Source organism: Emydura macquarii, unplaced genomic scaffold, assembly GCF_026122565.2.
Source record: "Emydura macquarii macquarii isolate MOO-44397 ecotype Brisbane River unplaced genomic scaffold, CSIRO-AGI_Emac_v2 contig_3450, whole genome shotgun sequence".
In the NCBI taxonomy this organism is placed as follows: Eukaryota; Metazoa; Chordata; order Testudines; family Chelidae; genus Emydura; species Emydura macquarii.
The window spans coordinates 365,714-384,841 of record NW_027133587.1 but is presented as its reverse complement, the minus strand read 5'-3'; the positions used below and the strand labels follow the sequence as shown (position 1 = coordinate 384,841).

The following is a 19,128-nucleotide window of genomic DNA, read 5'->3' as shown; positions in this document are numbered from 1 at the left end:
AGGGGGGCTGTTATCCTTGGATCCCAGGGAAGGATGATGGGTGGAGGTTGGGGGGAGGGGGTCACGGCTGCTCTGAATCACTTCTACCCCCCAGCTTTGGCTCAGTCTCGTGGCGGGACCCTTTCAGCGTGGCAGCCCCCCGAGGGGACTCACGCCTCCCCACCTCCTTGAACCGGACCTGTGGGGCTGCAGTGCCTCTGCTCAGGGCCCAGCGTGCCTGGCCGGTAGCTGCTGTGGCTCCGGGCAGCGTCGTCAGTAGTTCCTGGTAGCACTGAGGGTAGCTCAGAGAACAGCGGGTTCAAGCCCCAGCCCGACGGCCCAGAGTGATTCCCCGTGGCAGGGAGCCCTCTCCCTGTGGGGCATGGGGTGCTAGGGTCGCTTTGGGGCACTGGGGCCTTTGCCGTTGTCACTTGCCCCGTCCACGCTGCGGCTTAGACAACCCGGTGCCCACGTACCACTTGTCCCTCCACGGGGCAGGGGGGAAACTGAGGCACATGCTGGCATCCTACCAATGGGACAGAAACGTTCCTGCGTCGCTGGGCGGGGCTGGGGTTTTGCGTGGAGGGCAGGCCTGGAAGGGGAGGGGGGAGGCGGGATGGACTGTTGTGGGTGTTGAGACCCCCATGGCGCCACCCCCCCCCCACGGCCTGCCAAGCCACGTCTGCGCCCACAGGGCCAGACCCGCAGCTGGCAGGGATACCCGCAGGGGAGGGAGGAGTGTCCCAGTGTTGCCATGGGGACGGGATGCTGAGCACGCCCCCGAATGAAGGCGGTGTCCCTGTCTCAGCACCCCGTTCCCATGGTAACTAAGGGACCGCCCATTGGGGGCGTGCCCATCCGCTGCCCAAGGGAACGTCACCAGCCCGATTCTGGGCTCCAAGGCGCCTTTCCCGGCCCGCGCAGCGGCGGCCCCCTCCCAGCGCATGCGCAGCTGCCTCCCCATTCCCCCGCCCCCCCGCATTGCGAAGGTGCTCCTTTCTCTCTCCCTCCCCTCCCGCATCTCCGCGCGGGTGCCATAGTAACAGGGGCCGCCCGGCAGCCATGGGCAAGGCGGGGCAACTCTCAGCCGCAACGGTGGCCGCTTTGGCCCAATAATCATCCCCGTCCCGCCAGGAGCGAAGCGGCGCATGCGCTGCGGCGCTAAGGTCGGGGGGGCGGAGGGGCCGGATAAGAGCGGGCGGGGCCGGTGGAGGCTAGGGAGTGTGTTTCTGTTTCCGGGGCGGTGCCGCTGCTTCCGGCGGGCGATGGAGTCGGTGCTGAGCGAAGTGGTGGCGGTGGAGGATCTGCTGGTGAGAGGCCCCGCCCCCCCCGGACACTCCCACCCGATCACTGCCCCCTCATCCCGCCTACACGGCGTTCCTCCCGCCCCTCCCCCCAGGGCTCCTCTGCCTGAGTCACTCCCTTCCCTCGAGGGCCCCCTGCCCCCTCTCCTCCTGCTGGGGATCCTCCATCCTGAGCCTTCAATCCAGGACCCCCCTCGATCCTGGTCCTGGAACAGCACCTAGAGACGCCTCCTCCTCCTCCCTGAGTCCTCCATCCTGTCTAGGGTGCCCCACCTCTTGGGATGCTTCTCCCTGCCCCCCTCCCTCCGAGCTCAGGATCCCCTACCCAGGGGCCCCCTTGGCCCAAGCCTAACACCTGTTGCCTAGTCCTGCCCCCCTGAATCTGCTATGGCCCCTTCCCTATGTCTCTTCCTGCCCCCTCCCATCTGGGGCTTCTGCTCCCCCATCATCTGAGAGGTGTCTCCCCCCTCATCTGGTCCTCCTGACTGTGGAACCTGCCCCCCATTTCCCTGCCCTGAGTTCTGCCCCATAGAGTTTCCCTCTTGCCCTGGGGCTTCCCTTGGGGCATCTCCTCCCCTGAGACCATCCTCTGTTCCCTCTGAGTTGCCTGCCCTATTGAACTCCCCTGCCCCGCCCCTCCTGTTATCTCTGCAGGGATGGAGAAGGTGTATGCCTGTTACTGAATGTGTCTCCTGCGTGCACAGTGCCCGAGGCTGGAGGGGGTGCTTCCTAAAAGCAAAAATCCATGTTGTTCTTCTCCCCCCCCCACCACCCCACTACACCCCCTGCTGCAAGCCAGGCGCCTCCAAGAGTGCAGGGGGGCAGAGGGTTGGTGGGTGATTGTGCCCCCATACTGGGATGTGTGAAGGCAGTGATTCCCAACCTGTGGCCTGTGGGGTCTTTCAGAGTGGCCCGTGGCTCCCCTCCCACTGGCTGCTGGCCGAGACCGGTGGTCCTTCCGGGTTGTAAAAATTATATTTGGGGCCGTCGAGCCAAAAAGGTTGGGACCTGCTGTGTTAAACTCTCGAAAGGGCCTGTCACGGTGCCTGCATGGAGAAGGACGTGTGGATCACAGGGCAGTGGGGAGGAAATCCGAGTCCTGTGCGAAGCTCTGCGGGGGGGTTGTGTTGTCTGCAGGCTGCCCGCGCAAAGGAAGAATCCGCGGCAGCGTGTGAGCTGTGTCTGAGACTGCTGCTGCTGGGGGTTGGCTGGTGGGGGCGGGTGAAAGTCATTCCTGGCATTTTCAGTTAGGTTGCTGAGCTGTTGGAATGAACTTGGATATTCAGACTCAGACTGGCTGCTTTTCTGGAAGAGATGTGGTGATTAAACATAGGAACGGCCACACTGAGTCAGACCAATCGTCCAGCTGGCCCATCATCCTCTCTTCTGACAGCGGCTGGTGCCAGATGCTTCAGAGATCACTCGATAACTGTTCACTCCCTGTCCCCTGTTGGCCAGGCCCCACTTCTGGCAGTCAGAGGCTTGAGGGCACCCGCGGCATGGTGTTGCGTCCCTGACCATCTTGGCTAATTGCCATTGATTGTCCTATCCTCCAGGAAGTTAGCTCATTCTTTTATTTTTAACCCAGTTCTACTCGAGCACAGATCTGAAAAAAAATCATTCTTTGAGGTCTTTAAGGCCTGGCTTGACACAGCCCTTGCTGGGATGATTTATTTGGGGTTGGTGCTGCTATGAGCAGGGGGTTGGACTAGATACCTCCTGAGGTCCCTTCCAACCCTCATCTTCTAGGATTCTATTAGGGCATCTAGTCTGACTTCCTGCCTCTCGCAGGCTGGACAGTTTTGCCCACATCCCCTTGGATTGAATCTGAGAACTTGTGCATGGTGAAATCATCTTTCAGAAAGTCTGGCTTTGAAGCTGCCCAGGAATGGAAAATCAACCCACTTCTCTGAGTGAGTTGGTTGTGGTTGCCGGTTCTGAGTCTTGGTCTGGCCTGCCCTGAGTCAGCTGAGCAGTAATTAACTCCTTTGTAGATGGGATGAATCTTTATGAGCTTGAGGAGGCAGGGAAACTCTGATTTCCTGACTTGAGCTTCAGTGGTTTTGCGAAGACGTTTGTGGAGGTCGGAGTGAAGGGAAAGCAGTGCTGGGTGGCTGCCACAGCAGAGACTGTCTTTTAGGCCGGGTTCGAGTATTTTGATTACTGAAGGTGGCTAATGCATTGAGTCCAAAGCCAGAGTGGATCACTGGGAAACTCCTTGTATGACCCAGGCCTGAATGACTAATTCCTGTTTGAACTTGTGTAGACGCTTGAAAGTAAAATGGGATGTTTTTCCAAAAATTGCCAGCAATGGAGAATCCACCTCTGCCCTTGGGAAGTTGTTCCGGTGTTTGAAAAATTGGTGTTCTGTTTCCAGCCTAAAGTTGTCCAGCTTCAAGCCCAGTGGCTGGATCTTTTTAGATCATTGTCTCCTGGACTGAGAAGCTCATTATCAAACGTTTTCCCACATGAGTACTTATAGATGGGAGTGAGCAGACCTGGCAGACGAAGGTCTAACAAGATGCAATGGCTGGAAGTTGAAGCTGGACTGGAAATAAGGTGTGAATTTTTAACGACAGGAGGGAATTAATCATTGCGGGGGGGGAAAAAGTCCAAAGGATGGATTCTTAAATCAAGACGATGTTCCTGCTCTATTTCAACCTGGAATTAATGCAGGGCAGTCTGATGCCGTTAGGCACGCACTCAGACTGGGTGATCATAATGGTCCCTTCTGCCCTTAAACTCTATGGAGAGGAATGTTCTGTTATCAAATTTCCGTTCCTAAGTGGGTGGTTCTAGACTATGATCGAGTCACCCGTTAACCTTCTCTTTGAGCTCTGGAACGTGCTTTTTCTAATCCTTTAGTCATTCCCGTGACTCTTCTTTTGAATCCCCTCTGATTTATCCATCAAGACAATTGCATCTGCCGAAGTGGGTTTCTGCCCCCAAAAGTGTATGCGGTGCCACAGGACTCTCGCTGTTTTCTCCCATTTATCCTCGTCCTTCTGGAATGGAGGACCCTGGGACTAGATTTGGGATGCCAGTAATGGTTGCCCCAGCGCCAAATCCAAGGGAATATCGCTTCCCTTCCCACTGTGGCTGTGCTTGATGCTGCCAAGCGAAATGGGTGGAAGACAGCTGGAGTCATTGCAGCTACTTCCATGGCAGGTGTAAGAATCATGGCCATTTCTCAATGCTGCAGGGGAAACAGCTGTGCAGCAAAGCTGGGAAGCAGGCTCAGGTTTTTCTGGTCCTGCTGGATTAGCGACCGAGTCATGGGGTGCAGAGCGATTGCTGAGCGAGGGCTCTTCGCAGACGTAGATCTGAATTTAGTGCTGGGTTGGTAGCTGGAGACGCAGCCCAAACGGCTGTGTGGGACTGGAATGTATGACCCTCGCTCAGCTCTGTGCCCCAGTCGCCAGACCGCCTGCCTCCCTCTCCCGTTAAATCGAACAACTTGTCCCCTGGGCTGACGGTTGGTGGAAGCTGAGGCACAGAGCTTAACCGATGTGCCCGGGTGTTGCAGGAGGTTTGTGGCGGAGTGGGATGTGAACCTGTATCTCTGCTCTAACCACTGGACCATACTGTCTCTTCTAGCCTAGAATTCCCCCTTGTTTGCCCCCCCCCCCCCCTCCAATTGCCATGGGGCACTTAACTATGTGCACTAGGATTAGCTGTGGGGCATTGCCAGAGGTTTTGGGAACAGTGTCCCCCGGGGTCAGGAACCTTATTGCAGACCGCAAAGGAAACGCCGTTTGCCGAATTAACAACCATCCTTCCTTTTTGCGAGTTGAACCGTGCAGCCCGGGGGCTGGCGCGCGTCACTAAAGCCGTTGTGCGCGCTGCGGGATGTGAGTAAACAATTGAAAGAAGCAAATTGCTTATTGTTTGCACGGTGGGTTATGGTGTCTGAGCCAGCAGCTTTGTCCGGTCGAGGAAGCTTTCTGGATAAAAAGTTTCTTGGCAAAGCTGGTGCGCTGCCTGTTGCAGTGACGCAAACGGGGTGTGATGCAGAGGGTGTGGTGCTCGTTGCTGGTGTACAACCAGGGCGTATGATCCTGCATCTTGGCAGGCATTAAGCTGGGTGACACTTGCCATCCCTTCTAACCCTATGATCCTGTCTTACGCTGGGCCTGCACTGGGAGCTGACGCGGTGTAGCTACAGTCGTGCCATCTATAGTGGCTCACAGCCGTGAGCGCCAGCCTTGGGGCAAGCTGTCAAGAAGCCAGGGCCAAACTGGTTTTCTATAATTAGATCTCACCAACCCGGTAGCAGTTGGGAGCTTTTAAAGTACTAGAACAGTCTTATCATGGTGTCACAGACCACCCCCTTGGGAACGCTAGTCTATCTTGCCGCCCGACTTTGCGACAGAAAAAGCACCACAATATTCAAGTTACTCCCCGTCCCAAAGGACCCGTCGGTTACCCCTGGTCAATTATATTCAGATCTCAAACCAAAGACAACGCTTGGGAGCCTATCCTCGAACAAACTAAAGTTTTATCAGGAGAAAAGAGATGTGAATTATTTACAAGGTTAAAGCAGGTAAAGATCTACACACAAATGAGACACGATCTTCAGTTCAAAAAGCAATAGAAGCATCTATAATAAACTAGTTTTTATGTGCGTTGGGCTAAAGATTTCTTGGTTGTGTTTAGAGAATCCCCTCTTCAGGGGCAGGGAGAAGCAATCCTTTTTCTGATCTCTGTCTGTCTGTAGACCCTATTTTGTTGACGAGAAGATAATACCTCTTGGAGTAAACTAGCCTTTCACACTGGGTAATGCGGCCTCCCCTGACCGTAGGGTTTTACGGCCTTAGCAAACATTTTTATAGTCCCAGAGCAAACATTTAAACATTTCCTTAAGCTGTTGGTTCTCAGCCGTATTTGATCAAGCCCTCCTTCCTGCCACACAGTATATGCGGGTGCTTCGTCTGAATCCATTTCAGCTTCTTTGTTTTTTTCACTTGAGTTGCTTTTTTATTTTTCTGTGGCTTGAACGAGCCAGCGACCCGTTGCAATAAGGGCAAAAGCAAACCTGCGATTGCGGTCCGTGCTGACAATGAAACGTGCACGCCACATGGCAGCAAGCCGATTAACGTTCGGATGAGAACGACTTTGTGTGATGCTAGGCAAGCTTACCAGAGATCTGTCCAAATGCACAGCGCCCTCTGAGGGCCTGAAATGCCTGAAGCAGGGGTTCTCAACCTTTTGTGTTTTTGCTGGGACCTCCATTTGAAAACATTTCAGGCTGTGACGATCCCTCCCCCCGCCTCCTCCCCCCCCAAAAGTGACAGCCTCCCCCTGCTGTGCCACCCTTCTGCGTTGCTGCTGGGCGGGGGGGGGGCACTGCCTTCAAAGCCAGGCACCTGGCCGGCAGCTGCTCCTTTCTCTGGCCACCCAGCTTTGACGGGCTCAGGCTATCCGCCCCGCGCATGGTTAGTCCGTGTTCAGTGATGCTGAGGGGTTTTGGTCTGAGCTGGCGCCTGGTCTGCCAGCGTCACAGATACTCTCGGGTGTGAAGAATCCCCCCCGGGAGTAGCTGTGTTGAGCTAATCCCTGGTGTAGACAGCGCTAGGTTGATGGAAGAATTCTTCCGTTTGCCTAGCTCCTGCCTCTCAGGGAAGTGGATTACCTATGCCAAGAGGTACCTATACCTCCTGCCGTGTCTACACTGAAGCTCTGCAGCAGTGCAGCGGTAGCAATTTAAGTGTAGACATACATGCAGCACTGAGATGGTTGGTGAACGTCCGGGCTGTACTCTTCTAGCTTTTCACGGTGCTTTTGTCCTCTTTCCCAATCCCCCTCACTGCCTTCTCGTTACGGGGCAGAAGGAAGAGGGGCCGATCAGCCGCTGCCTATTTCTTCAGGATTATAAATGCCCCGGTCAGATCCCTATTTCCTCCAGCTGCTGAAGTGTCCGTAATGCTGGCCTGGCAGTGCTGGAGGGGGAGGAACAGGGAACATCAGCCATACCTGCAGGATGGGGGACTCTGTCTCGGGGAGCAGTGACTCTGGAAAGGGCGTGGGGGAATCATGGTGGCTAATCAGTCGAAGATGAGCTCCTGGTGTGACTCTGTGCCCAAAAGGGCTAGTGTGATCCCAGGATGCCTAAACAGAGGATCTCCAGTAGGAGCAGAGAGATGGGGTCCTCCCCGCCCCCCGAGTATGGCACTGGTGCATCTGTTGCTGGGATCCTGGTGTCTACAATTTCAGAAGGATGTTGCTCGGTTTGGGGGGGGGGGTCAAAGCAGAGCCTGGAGAAGGATGGAGGATCGGAAAACCTGTCTTAGAATGAAAGACCCCTTAGCTTACCAAATGGGTTAAGGGGTGACCTGATCCTGGTTTATATGTACCCCCAAAATCTTGAACGGGCTCTTTTGATCTAGAAGACAACTGGCTAATGAGATCCAAAGAAAGTCAGACTAGAAATCGAGTGCAAGTTTTCCCCCAGCGACAGGCGTTAACCGTCAGCGCGACTGACCGAGGGCTGCCAGGGATTCCGCATCACTGGCCGTGTTGAAGTCCAGGCTGGGTGCCTTTTTCCGAAAGATCTGCTCTGGTCCATCCAAGCAGGAGTTAACTCAGGAGACAGGAGGGTGGCCGGGGCTGTGATCTATGGGCCCTTCTGGTCTGAATCGATGTGATGTCTCCCAATTTCTGTTCTACGTGTGGGCAGATGCAGGCTGCGAAAGGCCAGCAGAGGGCTCCCAAGGCCTTCATCAGGGAAAGGGAAGGCCTCTGGATGGGAAAGGTGTCCAGTACCACCCCCCCCCCTCCCCGCCGGGACTGCGTGCTGCTCCATCTTCACATAAGCTAGGTGGTTGCACCCCATTTCCTGCTGCCTCCCCTTCCTCTGACTGTTAGAAAACCCTCGGCCTTGTGCATCTTTGTCCGCCGCACAGCTTCTGCGGCCCAGACGCTGGCCCCCGTGATCACTAGCGTAACAGTCCCATGCACAATGGTACTGCAGTGGGAGCACGGTCTGCACAGCCAGTGAATTGCCCACCCACCCTGCAATCTGGGCCATCCCGTAATGGTTTAACTGGGCTGTAATTAACCCTTCATGTCCTCCTAGCTCACCTACGCCTCCTCTTGGTATCGTGACCAGGGCTAATGAGGGCCTGGAGACTCACAAGGAGCCATTAGATCATCAAGTTGGGCCTTGGGGGTATCCCAGGCCTTGCAATTTTACCTGGTTTCCCCCGTGTGGGGCCCAGTAACTGGCTTCTCTTCTCGAACGCCAGCCAGCGTGGATCCAACGCTACCGAGAGACGGAGAATCCGCCGTGACCTCTTGCTTAGTCACTGACGTTGTGGGATTGCTTGTTTTAAAAATAATACCTAACGCGTCACAAAGGTCAGAAGTCTTCTGTTTTCCAAATGTGGGGGGTAGGAACTGAGGTGTGGGAGGGGGACGCCGCTCACCCTGGGCCACCCAGCAGAGCTGGGGCTAGGACCAAGGCGTCTGGCGTGCTGGGCCTCTGCCCACTAAGCTGCGCTGCCTCCCCCGGGAGAATGGTGGGTGAGGTGTGGGTGGCTAGCAGGGAAAGCCGGGCCGTATGTTAGCCTGGCTTGTAACTTCCCAGCTCCTGTGTTGCAACCCTGGGGGGACTGGGGAGGGTTGGAAACAAAGTAATCTGGATTTAATTTCCTCTGGGGCGGGAGAGAAGTCTCGAATGAAAAGAGAGTTTCATAGCCCGTGACTGACTTCCTTGACTAGCTGAGCCCCACCTCTCTGCTGTTTATCAAACACGGCTTTCGAGCGGGGTGGTGGGGGGGGGGGTCAGACCTGGTTCACTTGACGTGGCCAGTGGCATGTTCACACCTGCAGGCTTTTCTGTGGCAATAATGTCGCGCACTCATGCTCGTGACGGCAGCTGTCTGAAGATGGGTCTGGGGGAGCCTGACCCTGTCATGCCAAGGGCGAAGAGTGGGAAAGCTGGCGGACAGCTTTGGGGGAGGGGGGAAAATTCCCCTGTTTAGCTCCGCGGGTTACCGGTTGAACCACCAATTTTTTGTTTTCCCAGCTGGGCTGGGTTTGGTGGTGGCTCCTGAGAAGCGAAGGCAGGAGGAGATTTTATAGATTTCACAGCAGTTTCAGGCCAGAAAGGCCCGTTATCTCAGACTAGATGATCTAGCCCAGGCCAGAGAATTCCACCTGTTACCCGGTGAGCCTAGTTGGACCAAACTAGGTGCTCAAGACACTCAAATCTTCTGCGCTCCAGACAGAGCATAGGAGAGCATGAGATGCCAATGCCATGGCAGGGAATTGACTAGACGAGACATGCCCAGATGACCCAGCAGGTGGCCCTGCACTCGGCACTGCAGAGGAAGGCCAAAAAACCCCAGGTCCCTGCCAATCTGACCTGGAAGAAATTCCTTCCTGACCTCCGATCTGGTGATCGGCTGGACCCATAGCACGTGAGCAAGAACCAGGAGAGGCTTCTCTGGCCCACTCTGTGCAGCGTCCCACCTCCAGTCGTGGATGATCACAGATGATTCAGAGGAAGGTGACTCCTCCCCCCACCAAAACCCTACAGAATCCAGCTGTCAGTTGTGCATGGGGGTGGAGGGAATAGTTCCTTCCTGACTGCTGCAAGTGACCATTTGAAGACCTGACGCATGAGACTGGATTAGATCTTTTGTCTTAATACAGAGCTGCAAAGAGCGTGCAGGTGAACCTTTCCTCCCCATGGCCTCTGAAGGAAGGGGGCGGATTCCAAGGCCAGAAGGGACCATCTAACCCAAGCCCTCCCGGAGTGGGGAGTTGCAGTGATTCGGAGTGGAAGTAGATTAGTGCAGGGATAAGCTCTAGCGCTTGAGTTCTGCGAAAGCCAAGTCCTGTTTTCCAGAAGCCCAGGGGATCGGCACCACAGGGTGAGAGGCCACACTTGACTTAACTGTGCCCTCTCTGCTCCACATATATTGCTAGGACGTTGAGGGGTGTATTCGTTGTCACTCCCAGAGCCCTTCCTTGGGAATTATGGGAAAGCATTGGAGGATTATCAGCTCCCAAGTGGTTTAGCCTGCATCCTCACTGCAAAGCAGGTGGGTTACTAGCCTGAGGGAAAGGGGCAAATGGGTTCTAACCCACTAGCCCAAATTCAAAGTGCTTTTATGTTTTGGAAGTGGGGGGGAAATGGATGGCGTGGGGGTCTAGGGGCAAAACCTGGGTAAGATTCTGGCTAACTTTGCAGTGAAGGTGTGGGACAAGCGTCCCGTTGGCCATGGCAAGGGCTGGCGATGGATTGAGGGGGCTACAGAGCTGAAGCATCTCAACTCAAGCTGGCATGCCCCCTCTCTGCCCAGAACAAGTGTGACCCCTTGACTCTTTAGAGGGTCAATCTGCGCCACTGGCAGGATGTCCCATTCAAAGCTGCTCTGAGTTCCCTGTATTAATAGTTCCCAAGACCTGGAGGGCTCCCTGATAACCCGCCATCTACCTTCTCTCTGCTAAGCAAAACAGATGGCGTTCCCGGAGGCCCTCGCTAGAAGGGGTGTTTTCAATCCTTGAATCATTCTCGTAGCTTTTTTCTGGCCCCTCTCCAATTCAGCTGTGTCCTTCTTGAATTTTGGGCACACAGGAGTCCAGCAGTGGTCGCACCAGGGCCAAATCCAACGGTCAAATCACCTCTCTCCTCTTATCCCAGGATCACATGAGCCCATCTTGGCCACAGTGTTGCACTGGGAATTCACGTTCTGCTGAGTATCCACCACCTTCCCCGCATATTTTTCAGACCTTCTGACTCTTAAGGTCCCTGCGAGCTCTGAAAAGTCCTCTTTGGCTTCGAGAAGATCTCATGTGATTTATTCTGGTAATATGGCATTCAACAATCAGTTGATTCGGTTGCTTATTCCTTGGGGTTCAGGGCCCCCCATCTTTACAGACGAGTGGACTTTGGAAATGGATTCAGTGGCTGCGACTGGACGACCCGGGGGGAGGGTGTGGATCACTCCATAATTGCCCTGTTCTGGTCATTCCATTTGAAGCATCCGGTGCCGGCCACTGTGGGAAGACAGGATACTGGGCTAGATGGACCATTGGTGGTGGTTATTCTTCTGAGAGCTACTCCTCCGAGGAAAAGCTTGTTCAAGCCAGGAGGAAGCTGACCTGGATCCTGGGAGGGGGCTCCATGGTCTTTCTTCCCTCACTTGTGCTGGCTGAAATGCATTTTCTCTTTCCTGCCATCTCCTCCCCCTGCAGTTATAGAAACGCGGGGCTTGAAGGGACCTCAAGAGGTCATTTAGTTCAGCCTCTGTGCTGAGGCAGGACCAAGTGTACCTGGCCCCCATCCCTGGCAGGCATCAGTCTAACCTGTTTGGAAAACCCTCCCGTGACGGGGGATTCCATGTTTAGTTTCTTAAAATACTGCAAAAATTGTTGCCAAGACTTTTTCATGCCTGTAAACTCCCCGCGCCTCCCGATCTCACCTTCTGTGCCCCAGCTCCCCTGCTTGCTTTCTGTCCTTTCTTTCTGTCTTAGACAAATAAAGACAGACAAAGAGAAAATCTTTCTTTCTTAGATATTCTTTGTCTGTCCATCAGACAAAGAATATCTAAGAAAGAAAAACAAATAAAGACAGACAAAGAGAAAATCTTAGACTTTCTTTCTCAGTCTTTTTGTCTCTTAGATTGTTTTCTTTGTCTCTTAGATTTTTTTTTCCTCTTTCTCTCTTTTTAGATTTCTGTCTTTCGGATTTGTTTTTCCTGTTTTTCCAGTCTCTGGAAGATTCAGCAACAAGCCAGCAGTAAAGTCCATTGCTGTGGGACGAAAGGAAAGTTTAGGGTGTCTATAATTCTTGTTCAGTGGCTCAGCTATCACTAAATACTGTAATGACTGGGCCCTATACGAATGATGGATAGATGACATTAAATAAAGGTATAATGTCAATACCAAATATTTGTTGCCAGGAAGCTGGCCTCTTGCTTTATCTTATTCACTCCCACCCCGATTTGCACGGCTGGTCTAACAGCATTTCCTTTGAGTGTTGCTGTCATGTTGACTTCTGCCAACTGTATTAAATAAATCTGGCACATTGTTATTCCTCAACAATACCGAATGAGGAAATGCTGGAAACACAACGTGCCTCCTGTTAGTTCGAGATGACAGGCTGTCTTGATGGTCCCCTTTCTGCTCATGTAAATACGGACCTTCATTGTCTTTGCCCAAATATCGGGCCGGTCAGCGAATCAAACGCACGTTCCTTCGGTTAGGTCAGACCTGTTTAACAACTCGCCATGCCTGGTTTGCAAACATTTTAGGCGTAATTCCAGTATATATCAGTAACCCTTAATGCCACTGCATGTGAACATCCCGCAAGAGTATTAATGATCAGTACGTTATTAGTTTGTTTTCGTCTGCTCCCTCACTAGGTATGTTTTGTATGACGATTATAGAGTTGTAGGACCGGAAGGGATCTCAGAGGTCATCTAGTCCAGTCCCCTGCTCTCAAGGCAGGACTAAATATTGTCTAGCCCATCCCTGATGGGTTTTTCTAACCTGCTCTTAAAAATCTCCAGTGACTGAGATTCTACGGCCTGCCTACGCAATATAGTCCAGTGCTTAAAACTTCCTTTCAGGGTGGTTTCCTAATGTCCAACCTAAACCGCCCTGGCTGCAATTTAAACCCGTTGCTTCTTATCCCATCCTCAGATGTTAAGGAGAAAAATTATTCTGCTTCCTCCTTGTAACAACCTTTTTATGTACTTGAGAACTGGTGTCACGTCTTTCCTCTGTCTTGTCTTCTCCAGACTAAACAAACCCAATTGTTTTTTTCCCCAATCTTCCCTCATAGATCAGGCTTTTTAGCCCTTTAATCATTTTTGTTGCTCTTCTCTGGATTCTTCTCCCAAGCTTTCCTGAAATGCAGTGCCCAGAACTGGACACAATACGCTGGTTGAGGCCCAATCAATGCCGAGCAGAGCGGCAGAATGACTTCTCGCGTCTTGCTTACAGCACTCCTGCTAACACAGCCCAGAACAACGTTGGCTTGCTTTGCAACAGTGTTAATGTCTTGTATTTAGCTTGTGATCCCCTGCGACGTCCCGGATCCCTTTCTGCAGTGCTCCTTCCTCAGCAGTCATTTCCCACTTGGTGTATGTGCAACCGATTGGTCCTTCTTAACTGAAGTACTTTGCATTTGTCCTTATCGAATTTCATCCTAATTACTTCAGACCACTTCTGCCACTTGTCCAGATCCTTTCCCGTTTTAATCCTGTCCTCCAAAGCGCGCTCAATCCCTCCCAGCTTGGTAACGTGCAGGGTGTGAATATGGGGTGCTAAGCGACTGGCACTGCAAAACTGAAGGTAAAAAGGAGTGTGTCAAGGCCGGAGAGGTGATGGGGCAGGGAGAGTGGGAGAAAGCAGCACCAAGGGCTGAAGTGGCCATCCTTGTGGGTGGTGTTGGGAGGGGGTGGCTGAGCGCCCCACCGCCTCCTTCCGAGCAGTACCAGACTGTGTGGTTTTGGTGCAGGTGAAATGTGACATAAGAGATAGGTAATCGGAGGGAGCTTATGGCTTTTGGAGCCAAGCCCAGTCCAGGAGAGAGACGAGTTCTGTGGCAGAAATGCTCCTAGTTCTGGATCTATGCTGCTCCTTTCCCCGCCTGGCCTCACCTGGGTTCTGTCCCTGGCTCTGAGAAGAGAGTGGGGGCTAGTGGTTAGAGCAGGGGGTGCTGGGAGCCAGGACTCCTGGGTCCTATCCCTGGCTCTGGGAGGGGGGGTTAGGTGTAGTGGTTAGAGCAGGGGCAGGGCTGGGAGTCAGCACTCCTGGGTTCTAGCTGAGCTAGCACCCCCAAGGGTGCCCCCTTCTGGTCTGGTCTCCCGCCCTCATCAGGGGAAGGCTACTAAGTGCACCAGAGCGGGGGCAGCCTTGGGCCAGCAGGGAGTTTGGGGGGAAGACAGGCTGCAAGCGACCTGGCCCAATGGGACAGACTTATGGTCCCGCTGGAGCAGCCCTGCTGGTGGAGTTCAGAGTCCCACCTGCCCCGTATGTGTCAGGGCGAGGGGCACTTGGTGCCAGGGGCTGTTGAAGGAGGTGCCCTCTGCCCCTTGGGGTGAGCCAGGGAAGGGGAGGCAGCTGGAATCAGCAGTCAAGGCAGAGCAGACAAGGGGCTAGAGCAGGGGCACTGGGGAGCCAGGACTCCTGGGTTCCATCCCCAGCAAGCCCCCACTTCCCTCCCAGACCTAGCAGTAACTATTGCTCTAACCACTAGCTCCCACTCCCCTTCCAGAGGTGGGGAGAAAACCCAGGCGTCCTGAGGGGGGAAGCATGTGTGAGTGTTTCTCTATCCCTTCCCCTGTGCCTGCCTGGGGGGTGGGCATGGGGGGGGGGGGCAATGGTTGCCAGGCGCTGCCCCCGTTTGTCCCCCAAGCTGGGTATTGCGGAGGGGATGCTGCCCACGGCCTCACTCTGTCCTGTCCTGGCAGCGGTTTGAGAAGAAGTACAAGGCGGAGCTGAGCGGGGGCCCAGTGTCGCAGGGGACGCAGTTCGAGTACGCCTGGTGCCTGGTACGCAGCAAGTACAACAGTGACATCAAGAAGGGCATCGTGCTGCTGGAGGGTGAGTGATGTCCAGGGCCCCCCCCCACTCCCCCAGCTCCCAGCCTGCCCTGATGGGGAGCGGAGCTTGTCCTGGGGCTGGCTCCCTGCTCTGTGCTGTGGCCTGGCTATGAGGCACGTCATGGATTTACAGGCTCTGGGCTAGATCCTGGCTACTGGCAGGACCCTGCAGCCCTCACCCACCCAGGGCAGGACCGTGCGGGCCCCCCTCTGCCACAAGACTGAGCGTCTGGGCTCCAGCCCTCCCGCTTCACCCCATCCTCTCCGTCCCGCTGAGCCAGGCTGCTGGGAAAGAGCTGCCCAACCCCCGCGGAGCAGTGTCCCCTGCCGTGGCACTGGGCCGGGTGGTCCTTGGATCAGCCCTGAGAAGCCCAGGGTAAGACACGGCCTTGTCTGTCCGTCCCAGCTGAGCTCTGCCGAGTGTGTCCGTCTGTCTGAGCCCGGCTCTTATGGCGGCCCTGACTCATGGGACCCCCTTAGCGGCTCTGCGTGTGCCCCCCCTCCTGTCTCCCCCAAGGGGTGGCAACCCCCGGGTGATGGCTACAGAGCTCTGCGGCTAGCGGGTGGCTCTGCGGCCTGGCGCTGGCGTGTGCCGCCTGCTAACGGCCCCTCCGCTCTGCGCCCTAGAGTTGGTGCCCAAAGGCTGCAAGGAGGAGCAGCGGGATTATGTCTTCTACCTGGCGGTGGCCCATTACCGGCTGAAGGTGAGTGAGGGAGTGCATGGGGGGGGGCACCAGGGGCTAAGAGGAGCTGGTGGAGCTGGGGATGGGAGACCCAGAGCTGTGCCTGAGCTGGGTCAGCAGAGGGATGGGGGGAAGCTGTGGGGCTGACCCACGCCAGACAGGCAGCTGTTTCCAGATTCTTTCCTGGCCAGGGTAAATCCCGCAGAGCGACACTGACGGGGGGCCTAGTCGCTTTCACTCTGCCCCTCCTGAAGCCCTGTTCACCAGGATCTGTGGGCGCTGGGGGCCCTGCCCCGAATGGCAGCGGGGAGCATGCAAGCGGCTCGTTGGGCTCTATAAAGCCCGGCTGAGTGAGGCCGGTGGCTGGGCAGGGCCCGGTTATCTCCGGGTTTATGGACTCTGCCAGTGCAGCTCCTAAGCCCCAAGGCGCTGATAGCCGGGGCCGAGATAACTGCTGGGGCGGGGCGGCTGCCAGGCTGGGGGGAAGAGGGCCAAGGAAAGACTAGGTGGGGTGTTTATGGGGGGGGGGGGGGGTCTGGTCTGCGGAAGGGGTGGGCACCACAGGGAGGGCACAGATGGGGTGGGACAATACTTGAAGCTGATCAGGGAAGGGGGGCAGGGCCTTGGGTGGGGGGAGCGTGCGCTGGGTGCTGACAGTTCCCCCCACCCCCTCAGGAGTACGAGATGGCCCTGAAGTATGTCCGGGGGCTGCTGAAGACAGAGCCGAAGAACACGCAAGCGCTGGAGCTGGAGAAGCTCATTGAGAAGGCCATGCAGAAAGGTCAGCCCCCTCCCTGCCCTGGACTCCCCCCATGGCCCCCGGGAGGGTGGGGTGGGGCAGCGGGGGATGGGGGGGTCGGGATCTCTGCCAGCCTGGCCCCTGCTGGCTCCCACCCACCCCCTCTTGGCCAGAAATCCAGTCTCTGGGTCGCCCCCTCTGACCAGACAGACATGCCCCCCCCCCCAGCTGGGGCAAGGTTGGTGGGCGGGGCCGAGACCCCGCCTTCCCACGACTGAACCCCGCCTTCTCTCCACAGATGGCCTGGTTGGCATGGCGATCGTCGGAGGCATGGCGCTGGGTGTGGCCGGCCTGGCTGGCCTCATCGGATTGGCTATCTCCAAGTCCAAATCCTAATGCCGCGGGGGGCGTCCTCGGCCCCCCCCTTCACCCTCCTCCCGCCAGGCCCGGCAGCCCCTCTGCTAACTCTCTGCTCCAGGCGCTCGGAAGCTATTAACCTGCCCCTGGGGGCCACTTGCCCTGGGCTTCCCCCCCTCATGTCCTGGGGGCTGCTTGACTAATGAGTGATGGGGCACGGGGGGAGAGGTGTGGGGGCCTTTTCCCTGGCAGCAGGGAGATGGCCCGGCGGGGGAGGGGCTGGCCGTGGGGAGGACCCGGTAGCTGCAATCCTCGCTCAGCCATTTCCCTCCGGCAACGCAGGTGAAACAGCTGGCCCCGGGGGTCCTCCAGCCTCCTCCACTGGTGGCCCCGCTGCCCCCCGGCAGTTCCTGGCGGGGCGGGGTCCCAGATGCCTGTCCTTCATGCTACGCAGCCCCTGCCGCCTCCTGGTCCCCGATCACCCTCCTCCCCCTCCCCCCGGGCTTCCTTAGCCCCCTTCAGGCTAGGAGAACACACAGCCGGCTGGGCACCAGTCAGGGCTGAGGCTATGGCGGCCGCCCTGTGCCAGCCGGGCACCGGGGCAGCACTAACGTTCCTGCCCCTGCTCTAACCGCTGCCTTCGTGCCCCGCCAGTGTAAATAAAGGTGGTTTGTGATTTGACGGCAAGGGGGATCTCTGCTTCGACCGCTCCTGCTTTGAGCTCAGTGTGAGCAGAGTAGGGGCGCCGGCTGGGAGAGGGCACTGTCTCCCCGCAGGGAAGGGGCAATAGCTAGAGGCACTGGAGTCTCTGTTGTAGCACAGAGACCTAAAGCTGGGTCAGGCCTGAGGCTACGTGTGATTGGGCCCGTTCTGCCCGTCCCCTCCAGGAGCCGTTTGAGCTGAGGGGTGTGTGAGCGGTGTGTGCTGTGAGCCCTTCCTGCCCGTCAAAGCTCCTTGCCTTTCTAATAAACTTCTCAGCCCTCCTGCACCGATAAGCCGCTCTCCTTGAACCCTGGACTATGTCCAGGCCCGGGAAAAGCAGATGCGGGGCTCACGGCACCACAGCCGATTCCAGCATGAACAGCTGGCCACCTTCACGTGGGAGGCGGGCATTTCACGCCACCCCTGCCCCGCTGAGCCATTGGTTTGTACAAGCCTGCTGCTCTTGGGGGCGGGGAGCAGGAACACCCTCTTCTCCTCCTCTTCCTCCCCCCCTTCCCCCCCATGTTTTAGATTCCCTGATCTCTTCTACAGGTGCTTTTGCACCTGTTTTGGGTTGGGGCCAGCCCTTGCTGTTCAGCCGGCTGTTAGCCCTCAGGCCCGGAGGTGTCTGGTTTTGTCCCACAGATTTTTATTGGGATTAGGCTGAGCCTTTCCTTCCCCATCACCTCCGTCGGTCAAGGTTCCCAGGTTGGGTTTACACTGCTTTGATTGCCAGGGCACTGGCTGGGGACTTTTCCCTGTGCTCTCCTCCCCGCTGTAGCTTGTGGGCCCAGTGGCTCATGATCCCTTCACCTCTGGAATTCGCGGAAGAGAGAAGGGAGTTCTGATTTCTCCCCTTCTTGAGATAACCTTCTACTGCTGCCAGCTGCTGTAGCTAATTCTGTCGCTCTGGGGAGAGCAGGTTGGGCTGAGGTTGAGATCAAGTTCAAACCCTGCTGCTGATGTGGTACGAGAGGGGGAGGGTTAGTTTCAGCCCTCAGAATTTTTTGCCCCCGGTTTTTAAATAAAGGGAGGAAATTCCACCTAAAAAACGCGGTTCAAAAGATTTTGAAGTTGCAAAGTCAAATGGTTAGGAGCCGGGAAATGCCTTTTATTTTTTTTACAGTCCCCTGCTCGTCCTTCACTGCATTCTGCATTTCAGTGCAACCCCTTGGCAGAGCATAGAGCTAGGACTCTTCCCCCCCTTTCCCCCCCAATAGCATCCGTATTTACAGGGCGAACGTCTCTACCTTGGGCGACTCGGCAATAGATTTGGGGGGAGGTAGTGGTGGATAAGCAGTGGGACAGGAGCTCTCGGGGTGATGCTGTGGCCTAAAGTGAGGGCTGGAGGCAGAGATGGGGAAGCTGATTTTGCCACTGGCATGACCGTGGCTGGACTCCTGCGGCCGGGTCTGGTGTCCGCAATTCAAGAAGGGTGGTATCAGGTGGAGGGGGTGCATGAGAAAGGGTTCCTGTCGCCCCTTTGCCTTCTCTTTTGTTAAGCTAAACTCAGCGAGCTCCTTGAGTCTTACCAGTGCAGATTTGCTCGGTGAGGGCACTTTGCTTTAGCAGCTACAAGTCTAACAGGGTCTACGGGCTGGATGCTGAATCTAGACCAATTCAGATTGGAAAGAAGTAGCTGATTTTCTCCAGCCCTGGCAATTAACCCATGGCCCAAGGGTTGTCTGCTGTGGATTCTCTGGCTGTTTAAGACCCATGGGGGTATTGGAGTTGAATCTTTACCACTTTATCCACAGGCCCCCTGCCTCAATCGAGGTGCGGGAGGGGGGTACACATGGGATCAT

The 19,128-nt window shown here is 55.9% G+C and overlaps 1 protein-coding gene across 1 annotated transcript; it reads left to right on the top strand.

The window, feature by feature from the left end:
* The first annotated feature begins 1,138 nt into the window (after nucleotides 1–1,138).
* FIS1 (fission, mitochondrial 1) lies at nucleotides 1,139–17,609 on the top strand. The gene is made up of 5 exons (XM_067534531.1): nucleotides 1,139–1,289; nucleotides 14,711–14,843; nucleotides 15,470–15,546; nucleotides 16,201–16,306; nucleotides 16,563–17,609. The coding sequence occupies exons 1-5, from the start codon at nucleotides 1,245–1,247 to the stop codon at nucleotides 16,658–16,660; spliced, it is 459 nt and encodes a 152-aa protein (XP_067390632.1). The 5' UTR covers nucleotides 1,139–1,244; the 3' UTR covers nucleotides 16,661–17,609.
* Nucleotides 17,610–19,128: the final 1,519 nt, after the last annotated feature.